General features: G+C 43.7%; 1 protein-coding gene across 1 annotated transcript in view; it reads right to left on the bottom strand.

Annotated features, from left to right (window-relative positions):
• Positions 1–21328, bottom strand: part of slc37a2 (solute carrier family 37 member 2) — a gene marked incomplete at its 3' end in the record, with an annotated part of 34122 nt that extends 12794 nt beyond the window's left edge. Inside the window, 14 exon segments of the mRNA XM_083648485.1 lie at positions 185–205; positions 208–232; positions 7749–7834; positions 8895–8957; positions 9073–9163; positions 9268–9420; positions 9912–9949; positions 15365–15531; positions 16658–16734; positions 17986–18121; positions 18209–18287; positions 18374–18464; positions 19118–19199; positions 20808–21328. Coding sequence (XP_083504611.1) covers positions 185–205; positions 208–232; positions 7749–7834; positions 8895–8957; positions 9073–9163; positions 9268–9420; positions 9912–9949; positions 15365–15531; positions 16658–16734; positions 17986–18121; positions 18209–18287; positions 18374–18464; positions 19118–19199; positions 20808–20866 — 1168 coding nt within the window. The 5' untranslated portion in view covers positions 20867–21328.
• Positions 21329–21933: the final 605 nt, after the last annotated feature.

Here is a 21933-nt window from a genome sequence, read left to right as displayed (position 1 = left end):
ACTTAGCACGGCTCACAATTGCTCAATTGCACGAAGCGCATGGCATTTGAGCAGGTGAGGGAGCGAAGCTCGTGAGCCACAGGCGAGCACACGATCAAGCACGCTAGAAATGAGCGTACATAGTGTAGCTTAAATACAAATCCTAGAATGCTTAAAAGTAGGAACCTGTACAAAAAAGTCTTACCAACTGTAGTACCGATGCTCCTTTGCCAATGGAATTGTAGAGGAAAAGCTAGAAAGTAAACAAAACAAATATTCAGAAGACATTACAGATTAAACTTGACTTATACCATGGTCTGGGTGAATACTCAATTCTGATTGGCTGCAGGGTGTCCATTATTTCGTGATAATGTACACCTAGCTAAGTAGTTCCAGGCAAATGGTCTGTCCACCATTCATATCAATGTGCGATGGTCTCGACAGAGCCGTTTGAGCTCTATACCACCGTTAAGGGTTAATATGGCACTTTTATACGTTTAGAAAAAAATTGATTTTGTCTCACCGGTTCTCAACTCATATCCAAGGTTATGAAAACTAGATTTTGATTGCAAAATGCATGGAAATATAAATTAACACATTGACTGCCAGCCGTTTTTTTCTTGCTGTAGGTAGCTTCTGCCAAGCCGTTTTTTGAGGATTGTGGCTCATTTTACAAGAGCCGAGGATTATTTTCTGCTTGGAGTTTGTGAACATACAATATCTCAAAAGTACTAATAGAATGTGTACTTTCTCTGTCTAAAAGAGTTAGTTTGTAGAGTTAGTAGTTATGTAAGCATTAGCAGTTGAATACAGCATGGTTTTAGCGTCAGAAAAAATATTCAGAGATAAACGGCTTTTTGTGAAATTCGATAGAAATGTCACTTTAACCATTCATTTTTGGCATCAGTAAGACCTAAACAATAGTTTTGAACAGTAATTTCCTCCATAACAGCAGTAAACTTCCCTCTGCTCAACTCCTCCCTCCTGTGGGCGTTCTTTTTGGCTGCAGCGCCATGTCACAAGCACTTTCCTACCTTTGCAAATGCACTTTCTCATACTCTCGACCTCTCAAATAAATTTCTGAATAGAAATTAAATTACTCTAAATTATAGCGAAAAAGAAACAAAAAAGAATGGGTTGAAAATCCCATTCTAAAAGCCTTTTAGAATGGGATTTGTTTCCAATTTGGTGTCGGACTAGGGGGCAGTCCCCGCTTGTCACCAGTTTGCTTTGCTGCTGCTGTGCGGGTGTGAGCCTGTCTGTGCGGCCGCTCTTTGAGGAAGTCTGGTTAGACTCGCTCGCTTCTTGGAGTTTTGGTTGAGGGCTTTGATGAAGCTTTTGCGATTCTGGTCATATTTATGCTGCGTGTTTCAAAGTGTGTCCCACCCGCAATCCACTATGCAAATCTGCAATCCCGCACCGCCAGCAATCAGCGCGAAATGAAAGCGCCTTCGCCAATCCACCTTCATGAGAATGGCTTCAGTCACACTGCTTTTTGCTTGCCTTCCTCTAGTCAGGAAAGCACTGTCACCACTTAGTGGGTCGGTGGAATGGGTTGTACACGTTGTACACGTCCAATACTTATATAAGATATGTAAAAGGGTTAGATGCACAACCCCCCGTTAAAAAAAAAAAATCGATGCCAAAAACGTGTTTACACGTTGTTGGCAGTCAACAGCTGGATTCTGAAAACGTGTTTACACGTTGTTGGCAGTGAATGTGTTAATGGTCTTGTTTTTTTTCTTTGGCAAGTGATCATGGTATAAGCGGGTTAATGCACTTCGAGGTGTCCATTATCAGAAATTAATGTACTTTTGTGGAAGCAACTGTTCACGCCCCCACGTCGTACATTCATTTCTGATAATGGACACCCCGTCATGCATTAACCCTTACATAATGTTCACCTCTTAACATCATGCCGGCTGAAGAGAAAACTATGGTGATTATCGCACTGCTGTCAAAGGCTTCTCCCACTCCAATGTGAAATACCATCTTGTGCAAGAGGGCCCATCTTATATTATTGGGGGATGCCAAGGCATTCCCAGGCCACATTAACCAGCTCTGACTGGGGGATGCCAAGGCATTCCCAGGCCACATTAACCAGCTCTGACTGGGGGATGCCAAGGCATTCCCAGGCCACATTAACCAGCTCTGACTGGGGGATGCCAAGGCATTCCCAGGCCACATTAACCAGCTCTGACTGGGGGATGCCATTGCCAAGGCATTCCCAGGCCACATTAACCAGCTCTTATTGGGGGATGCCAAGGCATTCCCAGGCCACATTAACCAGCTCTGACTGGGGGATGCCAAGGCATTCCCAGGCCACATTAACCAGCTCTGACTGGGGGATGCCAAGGTATTCCCAGGCCACATTAACCAGCTCTTATTGGGGGATGCCAAGGCATTCCCAGGCCACATTAACCAGCTCTGACTGGGGGATACCAAGGCGTTCTCAGGCCACATTAACCAGCTCTTATTGGGGGATGCCAAGGCATTCCCAGGCCACATTAACCAGCTCTGACTGGGGGATGCCAAGGTATTCCCAGGCCACATTAACCAGCTCTTATTGGGGGATGCCAAGGCATTCCCAGGCCACATTAACCAGCTCTGACTGGGGGATACCAAGGCGTTCTCAGGCCACATTAACCAGCTCTTATTGGGGGATGCCAAGGCATTCCCAGGCCACATTAACCAGCTCTGACTGGGGGATCCCAGCAGCTGGACATGCCTGGAAAACCTGCCTGGGGAGGCGACCAGGCAATCTGGGAACCCAGAGTGTATCAGTCCCATGACTAATATGACTGGGACAGACAGTCGATATGTCTGGGTTTCCGGTGTAGAGGGGAAGTCTTGGTGCGGACGTCCTCTCTACACCGGAAACCTCGAAATATGGGCCGTCTTACTTACCAGAGTCTTACTAGTGGTCAGACTGATAGACTCTGGATGCCCAGTGATCAGACTGATAGACTCTAGATGCCCAGTGGTCAGACTGATAGACTCTAGATGCCCAGTGGTCAGACTGATAGACTCTGGACGCCCAGTGATCAGACTGATATACTCTGGATGCCCAGTGATCAGACTGATAGACTCTAGATGCCCAGTGGTCAGACTGATAGACTCTGGACGCCCAGTGATCAGACTGATATACTCTGGATGCCCAGTGGTCAGACTGATAGACTCTGGGTACCCAGTGATCAGACTGATAGACTCTGGGTACCCAGTGGTCAGACTGATAGACTCTGGGTACCCAGTGATCAGACTGAGACTCTGGATGCCCAGTGATCAGACTGATAGACTCTGGCTACCCAGTGGTCAGACTGATAGACTCTGGATGCCCAGTGGTCAGACTGATAGACTCTGGGTACCCAGTGATCAGACTGATAGACTCTGGATGCCCAGTGATCAGACTGATAGACTCTGGGTACTAGGGCTGTGGCGATTCACTTATCTCCCGATTCGATACTATCACGATTCTTGGGTGCCGATTCGATTTATATTGCGATTCTTAAGTATTGCGATTCTACGATTATTGCGATTCGATATTACGATTTATTGCGATTTTTGTTTATTTTTTTCTTTTATTTTTTCAGTTTGTTTGCTTTTTTACACTAGATTAGAACATGGGAAAAGTTGAATCATACACTAGAGACTGTATATTATATCATGAGTAGGGCTGGGCGATATAGTTAAAAACAGGGGCGGACTGGGATCATAATTCAGGCCGGGCATTAGATACCAAGCAGGCCAGGCCGATATGGGCCGACGCGCGTGAAATTTGGGCCGTTTGAAGCCCAATTTGGGCCGTTTGAAGCCAGATTTGGGCCGTTTGAAGTCCAATTTTACAATGAGATGCACCCACTTTAACCCTGAAGTGTAATTATTACTTCAGACTAACTAATAAAGTAATAAAACCACTAGTAAACCAGTAGGCGGCGTCTGGCCTGCTGTTCAGTGAGTGGCCTGACTGCAAGCACCCAAAAAAAAAAAAAAAAAAAAAAAATTTGCGATTATCGATTCTGGAATAAAAGATCGATTCAAAAAATCGTGACATTAAAAATCGTGATACTTAGGTGAATCGATTTTTTTCCCCCACCCCTACTGGGTACCCAGTGGTCAGACTGATAGACTCTGGATGCCCAGTGGTCAGACTGATAGACTCTGGGTACCCAGTGATCAGACTGATAGACTTTGGATGCCCAGTGATCAGACTGATAGACTCTGGGTACCCAGTGGTCAGACTGATAGACTCTGGATGCCCAGTGGTCAGACTGATAGACTCTGGGTGCCCAGTGGTCAGACTGATAGACTCTGGGTGCCCAGTGGTCAGACTGACAGACTCTGGGTGCCCAGTGGTCAGACTGATATACTCTGGGTACCCAGTGGTCAGACTAATAGACTCTGGGTGCCCAGTGGTCAGACTGACAGACTCTGGGTGCCCAGTGGTCAGACTGATATACTCTGGGTACCCAGTGGTCAGACTGACAGACTCTGGGTGCCCAGTGGTCAGACTGATAGACTCTGGGTGCCCAGTTTGGTGACCAAGGGGCATCCTTACTAGATACCCGAACCACCTCAACTGGCTCCATTCTATGCGAAGGAGCAGCAGCTCTACTCTGAGTCTCTCACAGGTGACAAACCAGCCACCCTCCTGAGGAAACCCATTTTGGCACGCTTGTATCCGCGATCTTGTCCTTTCGGTGATGACCCATAGTTCCCATTCTACAATGCTACAACGAAAGGAAAACAAAGAAAAATAAGGGGAGATGAACATTATATTAACTGAATATTAGACATACTCCCCATTCTCTTCATTTACCCCACCTGTTTTAAAACCTATTAGTCTCGGAGCACCAGACCAGACGGTGGTTATTTGGATTGTGCTGCTGGCAACACTTTATCTGGTGGTTCCTTGAATACTGTAGACATGGATTTTTCTCGGTGATGGCCATTTCTAGACACCCTTTTTCTAGGCTGATGCTGATTGCCCCGTGCCACATGTTTTGTAGATTATATATGTCACTTTGACGTGATTATTTTATCCTGAAGAAGGCAATATGATGTGTTGAAGGAGGGGAAGGACACCTGAGGGGAAGGACACCTATGTGAGAATGCTGTTCGTGGACTACAGCTCAGCATTCAACACCATAGTACCCTCCAGGCTGGTACGCAAGCTCAAGGATCTGGGACTAAACACAGCAATGTGTGACTGGATCCTGGATTTCCTGACAGATCGCCGCCAGGTGGTGAGAGTGGGCAACCTCACCTCCTCCCCACTGACCATCAGCATAGGAGCGCCCCAGGGGTGCGTCTCCAGCCCCTTCTGGTACGACCTCTACACCCATGATTGCGTGGCGACTCAATCTTCGAACACCATCGTGAAGTTTGCAGATGACACAGCAGTCGTGGGGCTGATCTCCAAGAGCGACGAGACGGCCTACAGAGAGGAGGTGGGGGCCCTGGAACAATGGTGCCAGGACAACCACCTCTCTCTGAACGTCTCCAAGACCAAGGAGATCATTGTAGACTACAGGAGGGGGGGGGGGGGAAGGGGGGCGCACACCCCCCAATCACCATCAACGGCACAGTGGTGGAAAGGGTGGACAGCTTCAAGTACCTGGGAGTCAACATCCACCAGGACCTGTCACCGCCACTGTTGTCAAAAAGGCCCAACAGCGACTACACGGACTCAGGCGCCTGAAGAAATTTGGGCTAAGGCCAGAAATCCTTAGGGACTTCTACAGAGGCACCATTGAAAGCCTGCTGACTGGCTGCTTCACCACCTGGTACGGGAACTGTACCACCATGGACCGGAGGGCGCTACGAAGAGTGAGACGCACGGCCCAGCACGTAACAGGATGTGAGCTGCCAGAACTGCAGGAATTGTATAACCAACGGTGCCTCAGGAGGTCCCTGAAGATCATCAAAGACACAAACCATCCCCACAACAGCCTGTTCTCCCTGTTACCCTCAGGGAGGAGATACAGGGTCCCAAAAGCACGCACAAATCGCTTGAGGGACAGTTTCTTCCCGCAGGCCACGAGACTCCTTAAAGGAGAATTTCGGTTTTTTACACCACGGTCCTCATTTCCAGTTTAGAATATGATGTTTTACTCACCGAAATAGTTTCGCTTCATTCGGATGCCCAGGGAAGATTTTGAGCTCCGAGTACACTCTTCAAACAGGCTAGAACCGCTAGAACGGGAGCCCACGGGGCATTCTGCACGGCAGTGCACGCGCTCTCTAAATGACACTTTTTCTGTCAGATCACGGTTCATTATGGTTGTAAATATAATTATTTAGCTAACAGCTAGAAGCTAGGCTAACAACAACACCGCAGTCAGCGTTGATCTGCCCCGGATGGGGTTACAGTGCGTATCGTCCCCCTTCTGTGGTTTCACAGCGGGGGGAGATGGGCACTGTAACCCCATCCGAGGCAGATCAACGCTGACTGCGGTGTTGTTGTTAGCCTAGCTTCTAGCTATTAGCTAAATAATTATATTTACAACCATAATGAACCGTGATCTGACAGAAAAAGTGTCATTTAGAGAGCGCGTGCACTGCCGTGCAGAATGCCCCGTGGGCTCCCGTTCTAGCGGTTCTAGCCTGTTTGAAGAGTGTACTCGGAGCTCAAAATCTTCCCTGGGCATCCGAATGAAGCGAAACTATTTCGGTGAGTAAAACATCATATTCTAAACTGGAAATGAGGACCGTGGTGTAAAAAACCGAAATTCTCCTTTAACATACACAAATAGTGTAGTAGTCGTACTGTACCGTACTGTAGCTGCTACCATTATGTATGTCTAATGTTTAATTGTATGTTTAATTAGGTATGCTATTTGCACTTATACGTCAAATACGTCGAATTTAAAATGTTTAAGCACGTCTAAAGTATGCACATGACATGTGCACCTATGTGCAGTGAATATGCCACTGTCTCTGACTTGTCGTATCACTCTACTGCCTTATTGCTTGTTGTGTCTCTTGTTGTTTTTGCACTCATATGCCCTGTTATATTTGTACTATGTTGTAAACGGAGTCCACAGCACAAGAATTTCACACGTGATACTTGTACCACGGAGTGACAATAAAAATCTTGAATCTTGAAACTTCGATCCATAATTTAAAATAAAACTAACACATCGTACGGTACCCATCATGACTAATGGAAATCCAACAGGTATGACCTCATAAACTATCAAACCAAGGGCCCACCGGTTAGAGGATGACACCGGTTAGAGGATGACACTGATTAGGGGATGACACCGGTTAGAGGATGACACCGGTTAGGGGATGACACTGATTAGAGGATGACACCGGTTAGGGGATGACACCGGTTAGAGGATGACACCGGTTAGGGGATGACACCGGTTAGAGGATGACACCGGTTAGAGGATGACACCGATTAGGGGATGACACCGGTTAGAGGATGACACCGGTTAGAGGATGACACCGATTAGGGGATGACACCGGTTAGAGGATGACACCGGTTAGAGGATGACACCGGTTAGAGGATGACACCGGTTAGAGGATGACACCGGTTAGAGGATGACACCGGTTAGAGGATGACACCGGTTAGAGGATGACACCGGTTAGAGGTTGACACCGGTTAGGGGATGACACCGGTTAGAGGATGACACCGGTTAGAGGATGACACCGGTTAGAGGATGACACCGGTTAGAGGATGACACCGGTTAGGGGATGACCTCACAAACCACTAGGCTGTCCTGCCGACTGTGCTTTAGTAATGTGCTGAATGAGCTGACACTCACCATTGGGGCAGCAGCAAGTAACATGACGCAGCAGGTGGTTCCTCTGCTACCAGTGTAGTCAGACACCAGGCCAGCCATGATGCCTCCTGTAGACACAAAACCAGAGCTGTAAAGTAACAACTTTTGTGTTTTTATAATGCTATTACTTGAGTAATTTAAAGATACTTGAGTAACTACTTTTAAATGTGCACTGAGAAAATTCTGATTTTTGTGTTGCACACCGCACTATGAAAACAGCACGGTAGCATTGGGATTGCTTGTTAACTGGTCCAGAATCACTTCTACATTTAAGGCCTATGTCCACTGGCTCCGTGCAGCTGCCTGAACAAAACCACACCAATGTAATCTGTCAGACGCCTGCGGGATCTGACAAAAATAGAACGGATACATATTTCTTCAATAGCGCATGTATTGCCCATCTATTAACATGGGCGAGAGTCTGTTCCGGCAGTTTTACCGGATCCGCACAGAGCTGTACCGCATCTTGTGTACATTGGGTTTTAGGGCGCCCAAACTGGTGGCTCGTTAGTGGAGTGGCAGATGAAATTAGATTGTGCTTAAGACTGTCCAATTGAATTAGACAGGTGTAGATGATCCACATAATTGTACTGATCCCCATCGTCACATTAGTTCGTTAATCTGTTTCATTTGGCACTGCTGATAGCCATAGCAAAATGGATGTATCTGATTGTGATGTTGCTGCTGATAGCAGCTCTAGCTCATCTGGCAAAGGAGAGAATGTCCAAACTGAGCATCTCTGGCTGCATCTGAACGAGCTGTTCAGTATGAAAGACAAGACAGACAAAGACAGGGACCTGCTTTATTACCTCAAAACTGTTGCTGTGAAAAGGGCCTATTGGTAATTGTTGAGGGAGGGGAGAATGTCACTCATTCACTTTAGCATATTTTCCAAAACATTCTGGGTTAAACCGCCTAAAGTAACCCATCCTCCTAGTCAGTCCAAAGTCTGAGCTGAAGACCAAAGATGATGTTGATGGAAACGTTTTATTTTGAGATAAGGTACTTCGTATATTTCTATCTGTAGTCACAGATATAACAGTCATGCACAGCTAGTCCTTGTAGATCTTGTGAGATTATGTGATAACAGATCGTTAGCATACATCAATCAATGGGCTGGAGGCTTACCCACGATTCCTCCTGCATCAAATAGTGTTGACATGTCCCCAGCCTGCCTCGCATCAAAATGTGCTGAAAATCAAAATACAGTATATTAACTTTATAAATGTATTAAAAATGATGTGGTTAAAATGTAAGTATTATATCCTGATGATTGGGTGAATAGAGCAGGTGTGTACATACTGACCAACATTTGAGATGTAGAGGGGTAGCCAGTACAGGAAGGTATAACTGACCAACTTGGCAAAGAGTAAACAGAGGGAGAACTCTACCACACCCTGTATAGGACATAGAGGGGAAATATTTTCTCATCTCCAAAATGTATTATATCCACAGCAGCAAAATTATTCTTTAAAAAGGATTAAGCCTTGTTCCCACTCACAGGTATACTGAGAGCTCCACAGAAGCTGATAGCCTCTGTGTGGTCCTCAACAACCTCTGGAGGATCGGAGATGGCAGAAGCACTGTTGAAGATCTCCTCAATGTTGGAGGAGTTTTGGAGCTGAGGTTCCTTCTCACCACTTTCCTGATCAGACTAACATGTAAACACACACATTGTTTTGATATAATGTATACTTTTTTTCCCCAGAATCCCCGTTTTCTCCCCAATTGTATTTGGCCAATTCCCTGTTAGGGTTTCCCAGTCGTTGCTTCACCTCCACTGCTGATCTGGGGAGAGTTGTAGACTAGCACATGCTTCCTCCGATACCTGTGCAGTCACCAGCCTCTTCTTTTCACCTGACAGCGAGGACTGGGAAGATCACGCTATTCCCCCCAGTTCCCCTCCCCCCTCGAACGACCAGGCACTAGTGCATAATCCGGCTTCCCACCCACAGACATGGCCAATTGTGCCTGTATGGACGCCCGACCAACCCGGATGTAACACGGGGGCTCGAACTGCGACCCTCGTGTTGGTAGGCAGCAGGAAATCTACTGCTGCACACGCGTTTTGTTCTAGTTGTGAATGAATTATGGCAATCATACCATAGGTGAATGGAAGCATGAATGTGGCTCTGATGTACTCACATGGTGCTGAGGAGATGTGCAGTTGACATCCTCGGGTTCTAGGAAGGAGGGGAAACAATGGGACTTTCTTTACAACAATTAGAAATGTAAGACAAAAGCAGAGTTTGACAATCACAACTAAGATATGTGATCTGGAAAACATCTTTATTGTTTGTGCAATGTTTGCATGTTCAGCTTGCAGTTTGAAGCTCGTTACAGAGGCAGAACCTATAGACCCCTTATATGTTTGCAAACAACGATGAATGAAGCATGTGCATACCATGGTGCAGGTTGTTATCAACGTGATGGACTGTGTCAGTAGGCCAGTTATGTCCGATGTTGGTGACGGGTTTTGAACGCCTCAGGCTGTGTGTGTCAATCACCTGTGTTTGTGTCCTTCTGTGGTTGGTTGGGGGGACCGGAAGAGGCGGGTTGAGGAAGGAGGAAGGATGGGGTAGTTCATTGTCTGTATCGGTGTTAGGGAGCTAGAGAGGCTAGCTAGGGAGGCTATCAGATTGAGACGAGATGGGAATACCTTGGTGCGCTACTCAGAACAGTTTGCATGGGTGCCTGCCTGGCCAATCCTGGCGCTTGAATGCTGCATAGGACGTGTTCTGCCCCGGTGCGATCCATAGTAACATAATGGGGCATACGGTACTGGCAGGGGCGCAGGAAGTGGGGGTGCTTATGGTGCTGCAGCACCCTCTGTTGTTTTGTATTGGAATTGCAATGTCAATAAAAAAAAATGATTAAAATGTGTTTTATATGTTTTATACTGCGATATTTAGGGTTTAGTTGAAGACTATGACAGAGGGTGGAGATGTTATTTTTGATATTTGATTTATAATAATATAATAATAATAATAATAATAGGTTCAGTGTTTCTGCCTGTGTTGCTGTCTGTCTGTAGTGTAAAACGACCTAAAGGGAGTGACATGAAAGTGAGTGAGAAAAGGAGAAAATACTGAATAATGACATCCCAACAGTATAATCCTAATGTTAATTTAAAATGAAATATTCCTCTAAATATGGCTAAAAAACATCCAAACGTCCAAAAAACTACTTAAAAAGAGTTCCAGCGTCCCTGGGTACCGGCCTGCACGTGCATGCTTTGCTGACGTTGGTCTATAATTGGTCTATTGGTGTGTAGGCTTATGTAATCAGTGTATGCAATTAGCCTGCAGGGTGCCACTGAAAGACACCAGAGTAATATAGTTGTCTTTTCTGGTTCGCATCTGGTTCGTGTGACATCAGTTTTTAGAAGTCGGTAAAGCAGAGAAGATGCATAATCTTGGGTACATTTCTAAAATGAAGATATGTGGATATTGCCTTGATGTGGTTGTCAAAGGAGAATCTGAACGAAAGATACCAAGATTTTTCACTGAATTCTTTAGCGTAACAGCCATTGAAATGAAAGAGGGAGTGGGTGTGGGTGTGTCCGTGTGTAGTATACTATTTATAGTCTACTTATTGTATGTTTCTGCTCTGTGTTTTTAGTCTTCTTGCATTTTATTTTTGTCTTTTATTACCAGTTCCTGTAAAGCACTTTGGTACATTTCGGTACAAGTTAAAGCAGCTACGAGCAACTTTTTCGATTGTTATTAAACAGTATAAATTTAATATCAATGCATCACATCTTACCTCTAATAGTCGACGAGACCAAAGCCGTGTGTATCTGAGATTGCTCCCTTAGGTGATTATTAAGTCTATAGTCTGTCTAAACTCGCGCCAACAGGGGGCTCTCTAGAGCGACCGGACCGGGTAACCCGGAAGTGAAACGCGGAAGTGAAACCAGGAAGTGAAACGCAGCTGCCTTCCTACGCCGTTTGCGCTGCCTAGCAACATAACATAAACAATGTGAACGCCACGCATACTCGCGGGAACATCTCTCGTTATATTCTAACAGGTTTTTTGGAAGTTATTTTGTGGTTATGGCCGAAGTGGCTGCTGCAAACCGTTTCATTTCACTTCCTGATCTGCCCTGGCTACAGACACACTAACACTGGCCGATTCACTCGGGGTTCAAGCGAGACTACTCTGCGTTGGTCCGCGGAGACTATTAGAGGTAAGATGTGATGCATTGATATTAAATTTATACTGTTTAATAACAATCGAAAAAGTTGCTCGTAGCTGCTTTAAAGAGCGTGGTGCAGGTAAAAAATAAAAAATAAATAAAGCATATATATATATATATATATATATATATATATATATATATATATATATATATATATATATATATATATATATATATATATATTTACTGTTAGGAATAACAGGATTCTTATTTCTATTTACTGTTAGGAATAAGAATCTCAAGATTCTTATGAAAATACCCCCAAAAAACAAAAACAAAATTAAAACATGCCCCCAGGGCAGACATATGGAGAGCAATGTGGCATTATAATGCACATGTAAAAAAAAAAGCCATCTGTGCAGATAACACCTGTGACAACACTTGGGCTACTGTACTTATATAATAATAATAATATACAGTCAATGTGTACAGTAGAAAACTTTCCAAAACACCAGACGTACGATAATTATCGTATTTGTACGATAATTTACCACCAAAACCAATAGCATTTTGACCCTCTGGTATGATAATTCGACACTGCCCAGAATGCATTTCGGCATTGACAGGAGAAGAAGAAAACTCCGCTCCATTTCTCCCCAAAGGCAACTGTTTAATTTCTGTTTAGTTTGGGCTCTGCCTCTATCTATGCTTAATATGGCACTTTATAGTTTCAGTAGCCAAACATAACTAAATAGTAAAACTAGTTGAATTTTGGGACTGACCATCTCAGCTTGTGTAAGCCGGCTGCAGAATGGTCTGAGGCGGATAACCTTATCATTGGAGACGGACGCTGCAGAGTGGAGTGATGTACTGCAGCAAGCGACGGACGGACAGACGGTCAGCGTACGGAGGTAATGATCCTAGGGAACATTTATTGATGATTGTGTATTAAAATCATCACAGGTGTTATTGCTAGATTTGTGGGGTTTTATGTGTGCGTGCCAGATGCTTAACAAAAACTAGTCTAGATGCAGCTATGTGTGGGGAAAATAAAAAAACAAGAGAATCCTAATTGCTACATAAAAGTCCCACATATTAATGCAAAGTGGTGTCTAACCTGCATCATGCTCTTTAAAGCTCTATGTACACAAACTTTAACTTGATTCTTTTATTGTCAGGATTAAGGCACTATTGAATTGCCTCTCATTAACTGGAATATGCTGATATGTATGCAGAGGTGGAAGTAACTAAGTACTAAGTACTCAAATTACTGTAATTAAGTAGCTTTTTTGTGTACTTGTACTTTTTTGAGTATTTTTTTAAATCAGTAATTTTACTTTTACTTAAGTTAATTTTGTTTGAAGTAATGTACTTAGTTACATTTTAAATTGCTTCAGAGTACAGAATAAAATAAATACAAAGTTCCCCCCAACTTTTCTATAAACAGTGTTGTCAAGGACAGTAGCTATTTGCTGCTCAAAAAGTCGCTAGAAGTCGCCAGATGAGATCATATGCTAATTTGCACATGAACAGTCTACTCTATAACCTACAGTCCCTGAGGGAGGGGGGCTATGCTGTGTGTGGGAAGCACTGTGATCATCAGACCTCTCTGCAAGCCGTTCTATTCAACACTTCACCAGAAGGTGGACGGTCAGTCAGACAAACAGACAGTCAGTCAGACAGACAGACTGACAGACAGACAGAGGGTCAGTCAGACAGACTAACTGACAGACAGACAGACAGACGGTCAGTCAGACAGACAGACTGACAGGCGGTCAGTCAGTCAGACAGACAGAGAGACTGACAGACGATCAGTCAGAAAGACAGACGGTCAGTCAGACAGACAGACAGACAGACAGACGGTCAATCAGACAGACTGACGGTCAGTCAGACAGACAGACAGGCAGACAAACAGGCAGACAGACGGTCAGTCAGACAGACTGACGGTCAGTCAGTCAGACAGACAGACAGACGGTCAATCAGACAGACAGACTGACAGACAGACAGACGGTCAGACAGACAGACTGACAGTCAGACAGGCAGACGGTCAGTCAGTCAGACAGACAGACGGTCAGTGAGACAGACTGACAGAGGGTCAGTCAGTCAGACAGACGGTCAGTCAGACAGACAGACAGACGGTCGGTCAGACAGACTGACAGACGGTCAGTCAGACAGACAGACAGACTCACAGACAGGCAGACTAACAGACAGACAGACTAACAGACAGTCAGACAGACGGTCAGTCAGACAGACAGACAAACCGGCAGGCAGACAGAGAGACAGAAAAGAGTAAGAAAACACTTCTGCAGACCTAAATCCAAATTATATAACATGTAGTTCTGACCAAGCTATCTGATTGGTCAAGGACCGTTCTCAAATGAGCATAACAGCACACGGCCTCATCACTAAAATATCACTCCATAAGCAGAGAACAGCAGCGGCCAAAAATTCTGCAGGCAACATGGCCGCCTATATTGCCTGTAACCCCACAGAATTTCTAGCCCATAAACTAACTAATAACTTGGCCAGTAAGTATGTAACATACAAAATAAAACAAACAGTAATGTCTTAATTTGATGTAGAATGCATAGGACATGTAACTGGTTCCTTAAACTCGCATTCCAGGAATATTGTATTTACCGCACTGCTCCACGTTATCATAGTTGGCGCGTGCCTCAGAGAGCCTGGTTGTCCTGAAACCCACTCGCTTAGCGCCAGAACACACTCGATTTGGGGGCGGAAGACGCCAGGATTGGCCAATGCCAACCCCAATGCCCAGAACTGTCAAATCATCGACAGAGACGATATGGCCCGCCTCTCAACCCTCTTTCAGACAGGCAGGCTCTGACACCCTTCATCTCAGCTACAAGGTGAGTCGATGACACTTAAAAAAAATAGCCTACATGTGAAGTTCACCGACGTAGTCGCTAAACTGTTAATTATTTTATTTTTGCCAGAGTCACAACAAATATTGAGTTAATGGGGTAGTTGTATGTTTACATGTGTGGTAGCCTATTTAGTCGGCTGGTTCAGCCTGGCAGAGTCAACGGGGACTATTTTTTGTCTTGGACTGACACACTCGGCAAAAACTTTGTTATTTTGAGAGCAAATGCCCCCAAAATATGAACACCTTTTGTTTATAGCTTGTATTTTGTTGGTAACTGTTGTATAATCGCAATATTACACTAGAGGGTGTACTTTACCGTGGTTATTGGCACTTCAGTGACGCATACGGACCTCGGCTAAAAGCCTCAGTCCTGCCGCATCACCGTCATGCCAATAACCACGGTAAAGTACACCCTCTCGTGTAATATTGCTTAATTAAACTCCATCGGATCTGGTTGAATTCGAGGATGAGCTTGAAGAAAATGAGAAAAATAACCTAGTTTGAGATTTTATTTGTACCCTTTCCACAATGCATGTGCGAGCATGATGAAACGGGGCAAATGATACTGACTCTCAACCAGGAAGAAGAAACACAGGATCCCAGTGGAGGCGATGATGAGGCCAGGGACGATGAAGGACATTCCCCAGGCCGAGGAGACGAACACGCCCGCTATAAGGGAGCCTAGGATGTTCCCCACCGAGGTGTGGGAGTTCCACACACCCATGATGAACCCTCGCCTGGTGACCCAAGCACAACAACACAAGGGATCAGCAGACTGCCATCAAACGTATCAATTCTGCAGTCATTTAACAGTCTTTTTCTAAGTAGCCCACAGCAAGGAGGAAGGATTGTAATGGCCCATTCACACTTAAAACGATCAAGTAAAGGTAGCTAAAACTATACAAAGATTTAAATCAGTGGTCTTCAACAGGGCGTCCGGGGCAGGGGTTCCACAGAGGGTCCGCCAATTTTTGTTAGTAGTTTGTGACAGTAACAAAATATATATTTTAGACTAAAATAATAATATTGAATATACTTTAAGCATTATGGGCAATAATGAGAAATTTTTGACAAAAAATATTTACAAAGCGAATCTGATGAAGCAATATGCAAAACACATTGTTTGCTCATTCTTGCTTTTTTAATGTAATCTATTAATATGAAAGAAGTGTCAATCCTGATCTCCTGTGGTGTGCGCTGGATTATAAATGTTATTATAGGCCACGCTAAAAAAATAAAAATAAAAATAATAATATTTTTAATCGTAGGTTCTGCTCTGTTTCTCTATCAACCAACGGGTCCTTAGGCTGGAAAAGGTTGAAGACCCAAAGTTTAAATCATTATACACAGGGGCCTAGTGGGGGGGGGGGGGGGGGTTACCCACCTCGTTTAAATCATTATTATAGGGGCGTAGTGGGGGGTTACCCACCTCTTTGAAATGAGGCAGAGAGGTGGGGTGTGCTTCCTGGCATTAGGGATGCACTGTTCCCATATCCAGTATCTGAAGTCCAGATCCAGTCAGATTTGTTGCCACATATTTACTTATACTTTTACTTTACTTCTACTAAACAAGATCTCTACGCTGTTCTCATTTTGACCATGAATAACATGACAACACACTAAACCTGATCACATGTTTTCTACTTGTACCTCCTTTCACTTTTGCATCATTGGGTAATCTCGGATCATGTGCCTGCATGCGTTTGTATTTGTGTGTGTGTGTGTGTGTGTGTGTGTGTGCGCGCGCGTGTGTGTGTGTGTGTGTGCGTGCGTGCATGTGTGTGTGGGGTGACTACAAAAATAAGTAACTGATACTGCATAATCAGCAGTGTTGAGCTCCAGTGCAGAACATGCAGCACTCACTTCCCCTTTCCAAACCAGTTGCCCACACAGGCCACTACCGCCGGCCAGCCGGTTGTCTGCATCAGTCCGTTCATGGCCTGGGGAATGGAAAGAAAGAGAGAGAGCGAGGGAGGGAGGGTGGGAGGGTGGGAGACTATGAGAATTTAGTGTATTAAAGCTTTTTTTTTATCACTACTGTATGAAGCAAGAGTTTAAAAAAAAGTAGTCAGAGTGAAATGTTCTATGGTCTCTCATGATTCTGAATGTAGCTGAATCAATGGGTTTGTCCATGTAAAACTCTCTTTTTATAAGGATTTTAGGAAACGTCATTGGAAAAATGAACATGGAATTCATTCCCTTATGCCCCATGTATGCTACAAATCATAAATATAATATACATGACCACAAAATGCTCCAGAGATAAGAGTGAGAGGTCACTAGGCAGCTCTCTGTAACATTCCCACACTTAAGCCCTTGAGACAGTCATATGATGCTGATGTGAGTCATGTGATGTGCGAGTGGTGTCTGAGCCTGCAAGAGAATGTTTCATTTGATTTTTACAACTTCCTTCTTATCAATTATATTTTTTAAGGAACAAGAAGTATGATTTTTGCTGTTCCATAGCACAAGATGGTCATAATAATTTAAACACAAAAGGTTGGACACACCTGATTTTATGCACTGTTTTTCCATCATCATCTTAAAGCAAGTTTGATCTCAAGGCTTCTGTTTAAAATGCTTGAAATTTGTTTCTTGGGCAAATATAAATCATGAAGTTGATGCCTATGTATGAATTTCTTGCCAAAGCCTTTGCCTTTCATCAAGACACTACTTTAAATCATCTAAAATATAAGATAGTTTTTGGGTCCATTGCATAATTCCATTTGTGTTATGTCATAGTTTGATGTCTTTACTATCATTCTAAAATGTTGAGAAAAATCTGGTCCTCAAACTTTTGACAGGCGGTGTATTTCTTGAGTGTTGATCAATACCAATGATGACATGGCCAGCTGCCTAGATTTATGCCTTTCATTTCTGGCCTGTAAACTTCACACCCAATGTTACAGTGATCGGCCGTCAACAGCCAATCAGAGTTATGACTTTCCTTGTTTTGCTACAGATGTAATTTTACAATACTGTAGTTCAATCTGGTAAGTAAGCACACAATTGACAAGAAGTGGATGACAGCCATCTAAAAAAAGAATATCAAAATAAGTCTGATTCCAAGTCCAAGTCATCAGTGCTCAAGTCCACGTCGAGTCACGAGTCCTGAAAATGTATCCAGAACTCGGACTCGAGTTGGACTACAACACTGCATTAGGGTCCACTGTAACCTGTCATGTCTGTACCTGGACAAAGGCGTAGTACCATATGGAGTGGATGTTCCAGTAGAAGCCCAGACCAAACAGACAGGTGAAGAAACCACTCAGCAGCATCCCAACACTCAGGTAGTAACGCAATGGCAGGCGCTCCCCAAATATCCCACTGGAAAAACACAAATAATCATGATGTCATGATTAGGATTCAACATCAACATTGATCAAACAAGTATACACAGCAATGTGCACAAACCTGAAAAACATGCCGATGGCATAAGCAACGAGGAAGGAGTTATCCACGACCCCAAATAGTGTCTTGTAGTTGTCCTGGTCTACAGAAAGAAAACAGCGTCTGCATTATTTTCTTGTCAATGAAGCAACCAAGTTGGCTAGAGATCATATCAAGTAAAGGACTCACCGAAAGGTTGCCAGTCACACCAAGTAGCATTGTCGGTTATGTTAAGGTCCACTGGCCGAATGACTGTGGAGCAGTTTCTGTGTAGCTGACTCTGGGAAAGAGTGGCATAAGGATGCAGGTCAGTTGGCCTACAAGTTCAAAAACCCAACCAAAAAGCAGTGTGCGGGCTTAGAACACCCCGAGCTGTTCTAAAATCACTATAAACCAAGGCCCCTCAGGACTTAATGATCATAGACATCATAGATATAGTAGGCCTAGATTCATCATACAGAGCTGTTAATATTCAGACAGTAGTAGCAAACAAAATTTAACTGGTATTAAGCCATTCGCTGATGTTTTAACATCGGTATTATCACAATATTATATACTGTATTATATAAACAGGAGCTATGGAGAAACTTGTGAGTGCAGCTGCAGCCACCTCACTAGAAATGTGTATTTTTTTTATGCCTGGTAGCATTTCAAAGATGAATTTGCTAGTTTGTTGACAGCAGTGACAGCCAAATAGGTAAGAGTGGGTATGGCCGCAACACCTTGAAAAGCAACAAAAAATACAATATAAATATCTAGTTCAATTTGTTAACTGACAAAATCCATGATAGTACTGTAGATTAGCTACAATATTAATGGTTTGTGTTTGCTTGGTTCTTGGGCTAGTTTGCTAGCCTGAAACAAGGTAAGTTAGTTACAGTATTGAATAATGGGGATATACATTATATATCGGGTGTTTTTTTTAACAGTCACCTTAACAATGCTAATTGGTTTCCGTGAAAGATGGTAGGCTGTGTAGAAGAGGAAGGTGAGGAAGAGGGTGAAGCTTCGATACCTGCAGAGGAGAAATTACATGGAGGTTTTTAGACCTGCCATCTGTCTGATCACAATGTGCATTCATACAATATCAACAGGACAAGGTGGCACATAGTGCTATCTTCCATAGTCATTAATAAAATAGGCTACTGTAAATTTCAGCAGCATATCCAGTTACAGCACATTTCTTGGCCATTAGTTAATTTAAACTTGATATAAATTGGTCAGTGGTGAATCTGGTTGATTCAAAATATGGCTTATTCATGCTATGCTTCATTTAAATTGAGCTTAATAATAAACATATTGACATGACAATCTAGGAGGGAATAGTTCCACTTTCTAAGAAGAGTTTCATACATACAGTAGTCACGTACAGTAGTAGTAGTAGTAGTGACGTGTTCATTTGAGCATTTTAATGAACATGAACTATCTGCTTCATTAACATGAACTATCAATGACCTCACTGGATAAAATAACCTATTGTGACCTCTAGGATAATCACAGTCTCATGAACCTGTACAACCACAAACTAGAGAAATAGGGTGTTCAAGGTATGTATGCTTCCTAGGTATATTGACAACAAGGGGGTTTCTGAGCAATTTCCACAACAGAAGTGCTTGCCCACCCAATCGCCCAAAAATGCAACAGAAATCTCCAAAAGTCAAAAGTTTCTGGTACCAAATCATAGCATGTTTTTTTCCTATGGTATCTCTTAAGGTCTTTAATGTGGTATTTTGGATGGATTTTTGACCATTTGATGAATTATTAAGTGGTCAAAAATGGTTATCCTGCACCAAATCTGTGTAACAAATGGCATCATTGCTGCAAAAACTCATAAGACATAATTGAGCATGGGGATGGCCAACATAAGTTCCATCATAATGCCCTCTAAGCCCTTAATATCACGGTAAACTTTCAACATTTGAAGACGCCTAAAACACAATGTGTATTACAGATTTATTACAGCACTAGCAAAATACACTAATGATAACCTACTGTTTTACTAGCCTATACGACGAATCAGCGTGACGTCACTTGCCACCCAGAAATGCGGAACCCCGCGGCAGTTAATAATATGAGTTGTGTCAAACAAACGTTAATATCTCAAAAACGATACATTACATCGCTTATTCTGAGTGAGAGCAGAATTAGCTCAAGAGTTTGATGTATAATATGCATGTCGTGTTAAAGTTGTGTGAACTCTCGCAGTTTTTTTTAAATGTAAACAAAGTCAAGCGGCTAGAGCAGACACTCACGCCTGGCGCCACTTGGGCTCCATAGGGTTCCATTGCCGTTGCGCGGTTTGTTTACCAAAATGCTGCTCGGCTGATCCCTCGTATAAACTATTTAAAAAAAAGACCCAACACCCTCACAATTGTTCACATTTTGTTTTTGTTTGGAATGATACAAATACATTCCGCAGAGTGAAGTGAAGTCGCTGGGCTTATTACCCCACAACCCCCCCAATTCACAGAATGTGCGTTTATCGATGTGGCAAATCATTTACACTGCAGAGATAAGACAGAGACAAATTGACCGACCTGTTCCCTTAACTTAACCCTGCCGAAGCTCAGTCAGATGAAAGCAGGACAATTTGGACAATGAATCAACGATAAGGGAAACTTACCAACTATCTCGAGAAAAAGACGTGATAAGCTGTATGCCGGGAGCAAGAGACGACCTCATCTTTGGGTAAGAAAAACTTGATAAAACTGGATCAAAACACTTAGAGTCTGACTGGAGACATGCCAAGTAACGTTTACGCTACTAACCTAGTTAAGATAAGGGCGGCAAAACATGTGAGTTACCCTATAATACAGTTATAAAACAGTCCTAAAAGCAGACGGTTGGCAGGCAGCACACACCGCACGGGGAGAGAGCTGCATAGAAACGGGTTGCAGCAGCCTGCTGGTCCGGGCCGGGCACAGAGCTGGTTAGCCTGCGGCTAGAAGACACAGCTGTAGTTTAGGTGGAGTGAAAATGTTTGTTCCGAGAGGAGAATGGAAGCTTCCTGGGGAGGGAGAAGGTCCGTAAACATGCAGCAGATCTCCATACTGAGCTGCAGGCCTGGCTTTAAATACACCACACAGCCTGCCCCGACGTGCACTCATGACGAACAACTATTATTACATAGACATGACTGTCCATTCTGACGAGGATTATTGTTATTACGGTGATTATTCCAGCTATTCCAGACAGATCCTCCCGGTGGACATGTGATCCTCCTCTCTGACGTCACGGGGAACAGGAAACGGCGCCTATTGTATCGGTTTCCTTGACGACATGGCTAAATTCTATTTATTTGTTTAGCACATTTCATATAAAAAAGTAACTCTACGTTGAGCCCCGCCTATAGCGATCATCTAATCAGGAATATTGGACAGTATCTGTAAAAAAAAAAACTACGGTTGATGCAGAGTATACCCTTATGTGGAGGTTTTCAAAATGGGGTCTGGGGACCTCCCCAGCCTCATGGGTCCTTGAGGTGGTCCCTGGCAAAAAATTTACTTTCACTATATTTCCACTCATAAGTAACACAATGTATGACTAAATGGTCATGGGTTGCATACAGTTCATGCTACATAAAAGCAAAAATCTTCAGATTGGGGGGTCTGGGACAAAACCTTATCAAATCGGTCCGTGGTCTAATTTGTGTCAGTTTTGACATGAAACAGTTTGAGAATCACTGGTTTATGAATCTCTATGCAAATTCACCAAGCTGAATGAGTGAGGGGGAAGTATGCTTCCTAGTC

Source organism: Poromitra crassiceps, assembly GCF_964638095.1.
Source record: "Poromitra crassiceps genome assembly, chromosome: 1".
Lineage (NCBI taxonomy): Eukaryota > Metazoa > Chordata > Actinopteri > Beryciformes > Melamphaidae > Poromitra > Poromitra crassiceps.
Note: the sequence above shows the minus strand (reverse complement) of the source record. Positions and strands in the feature narration are given on the sequence as shown.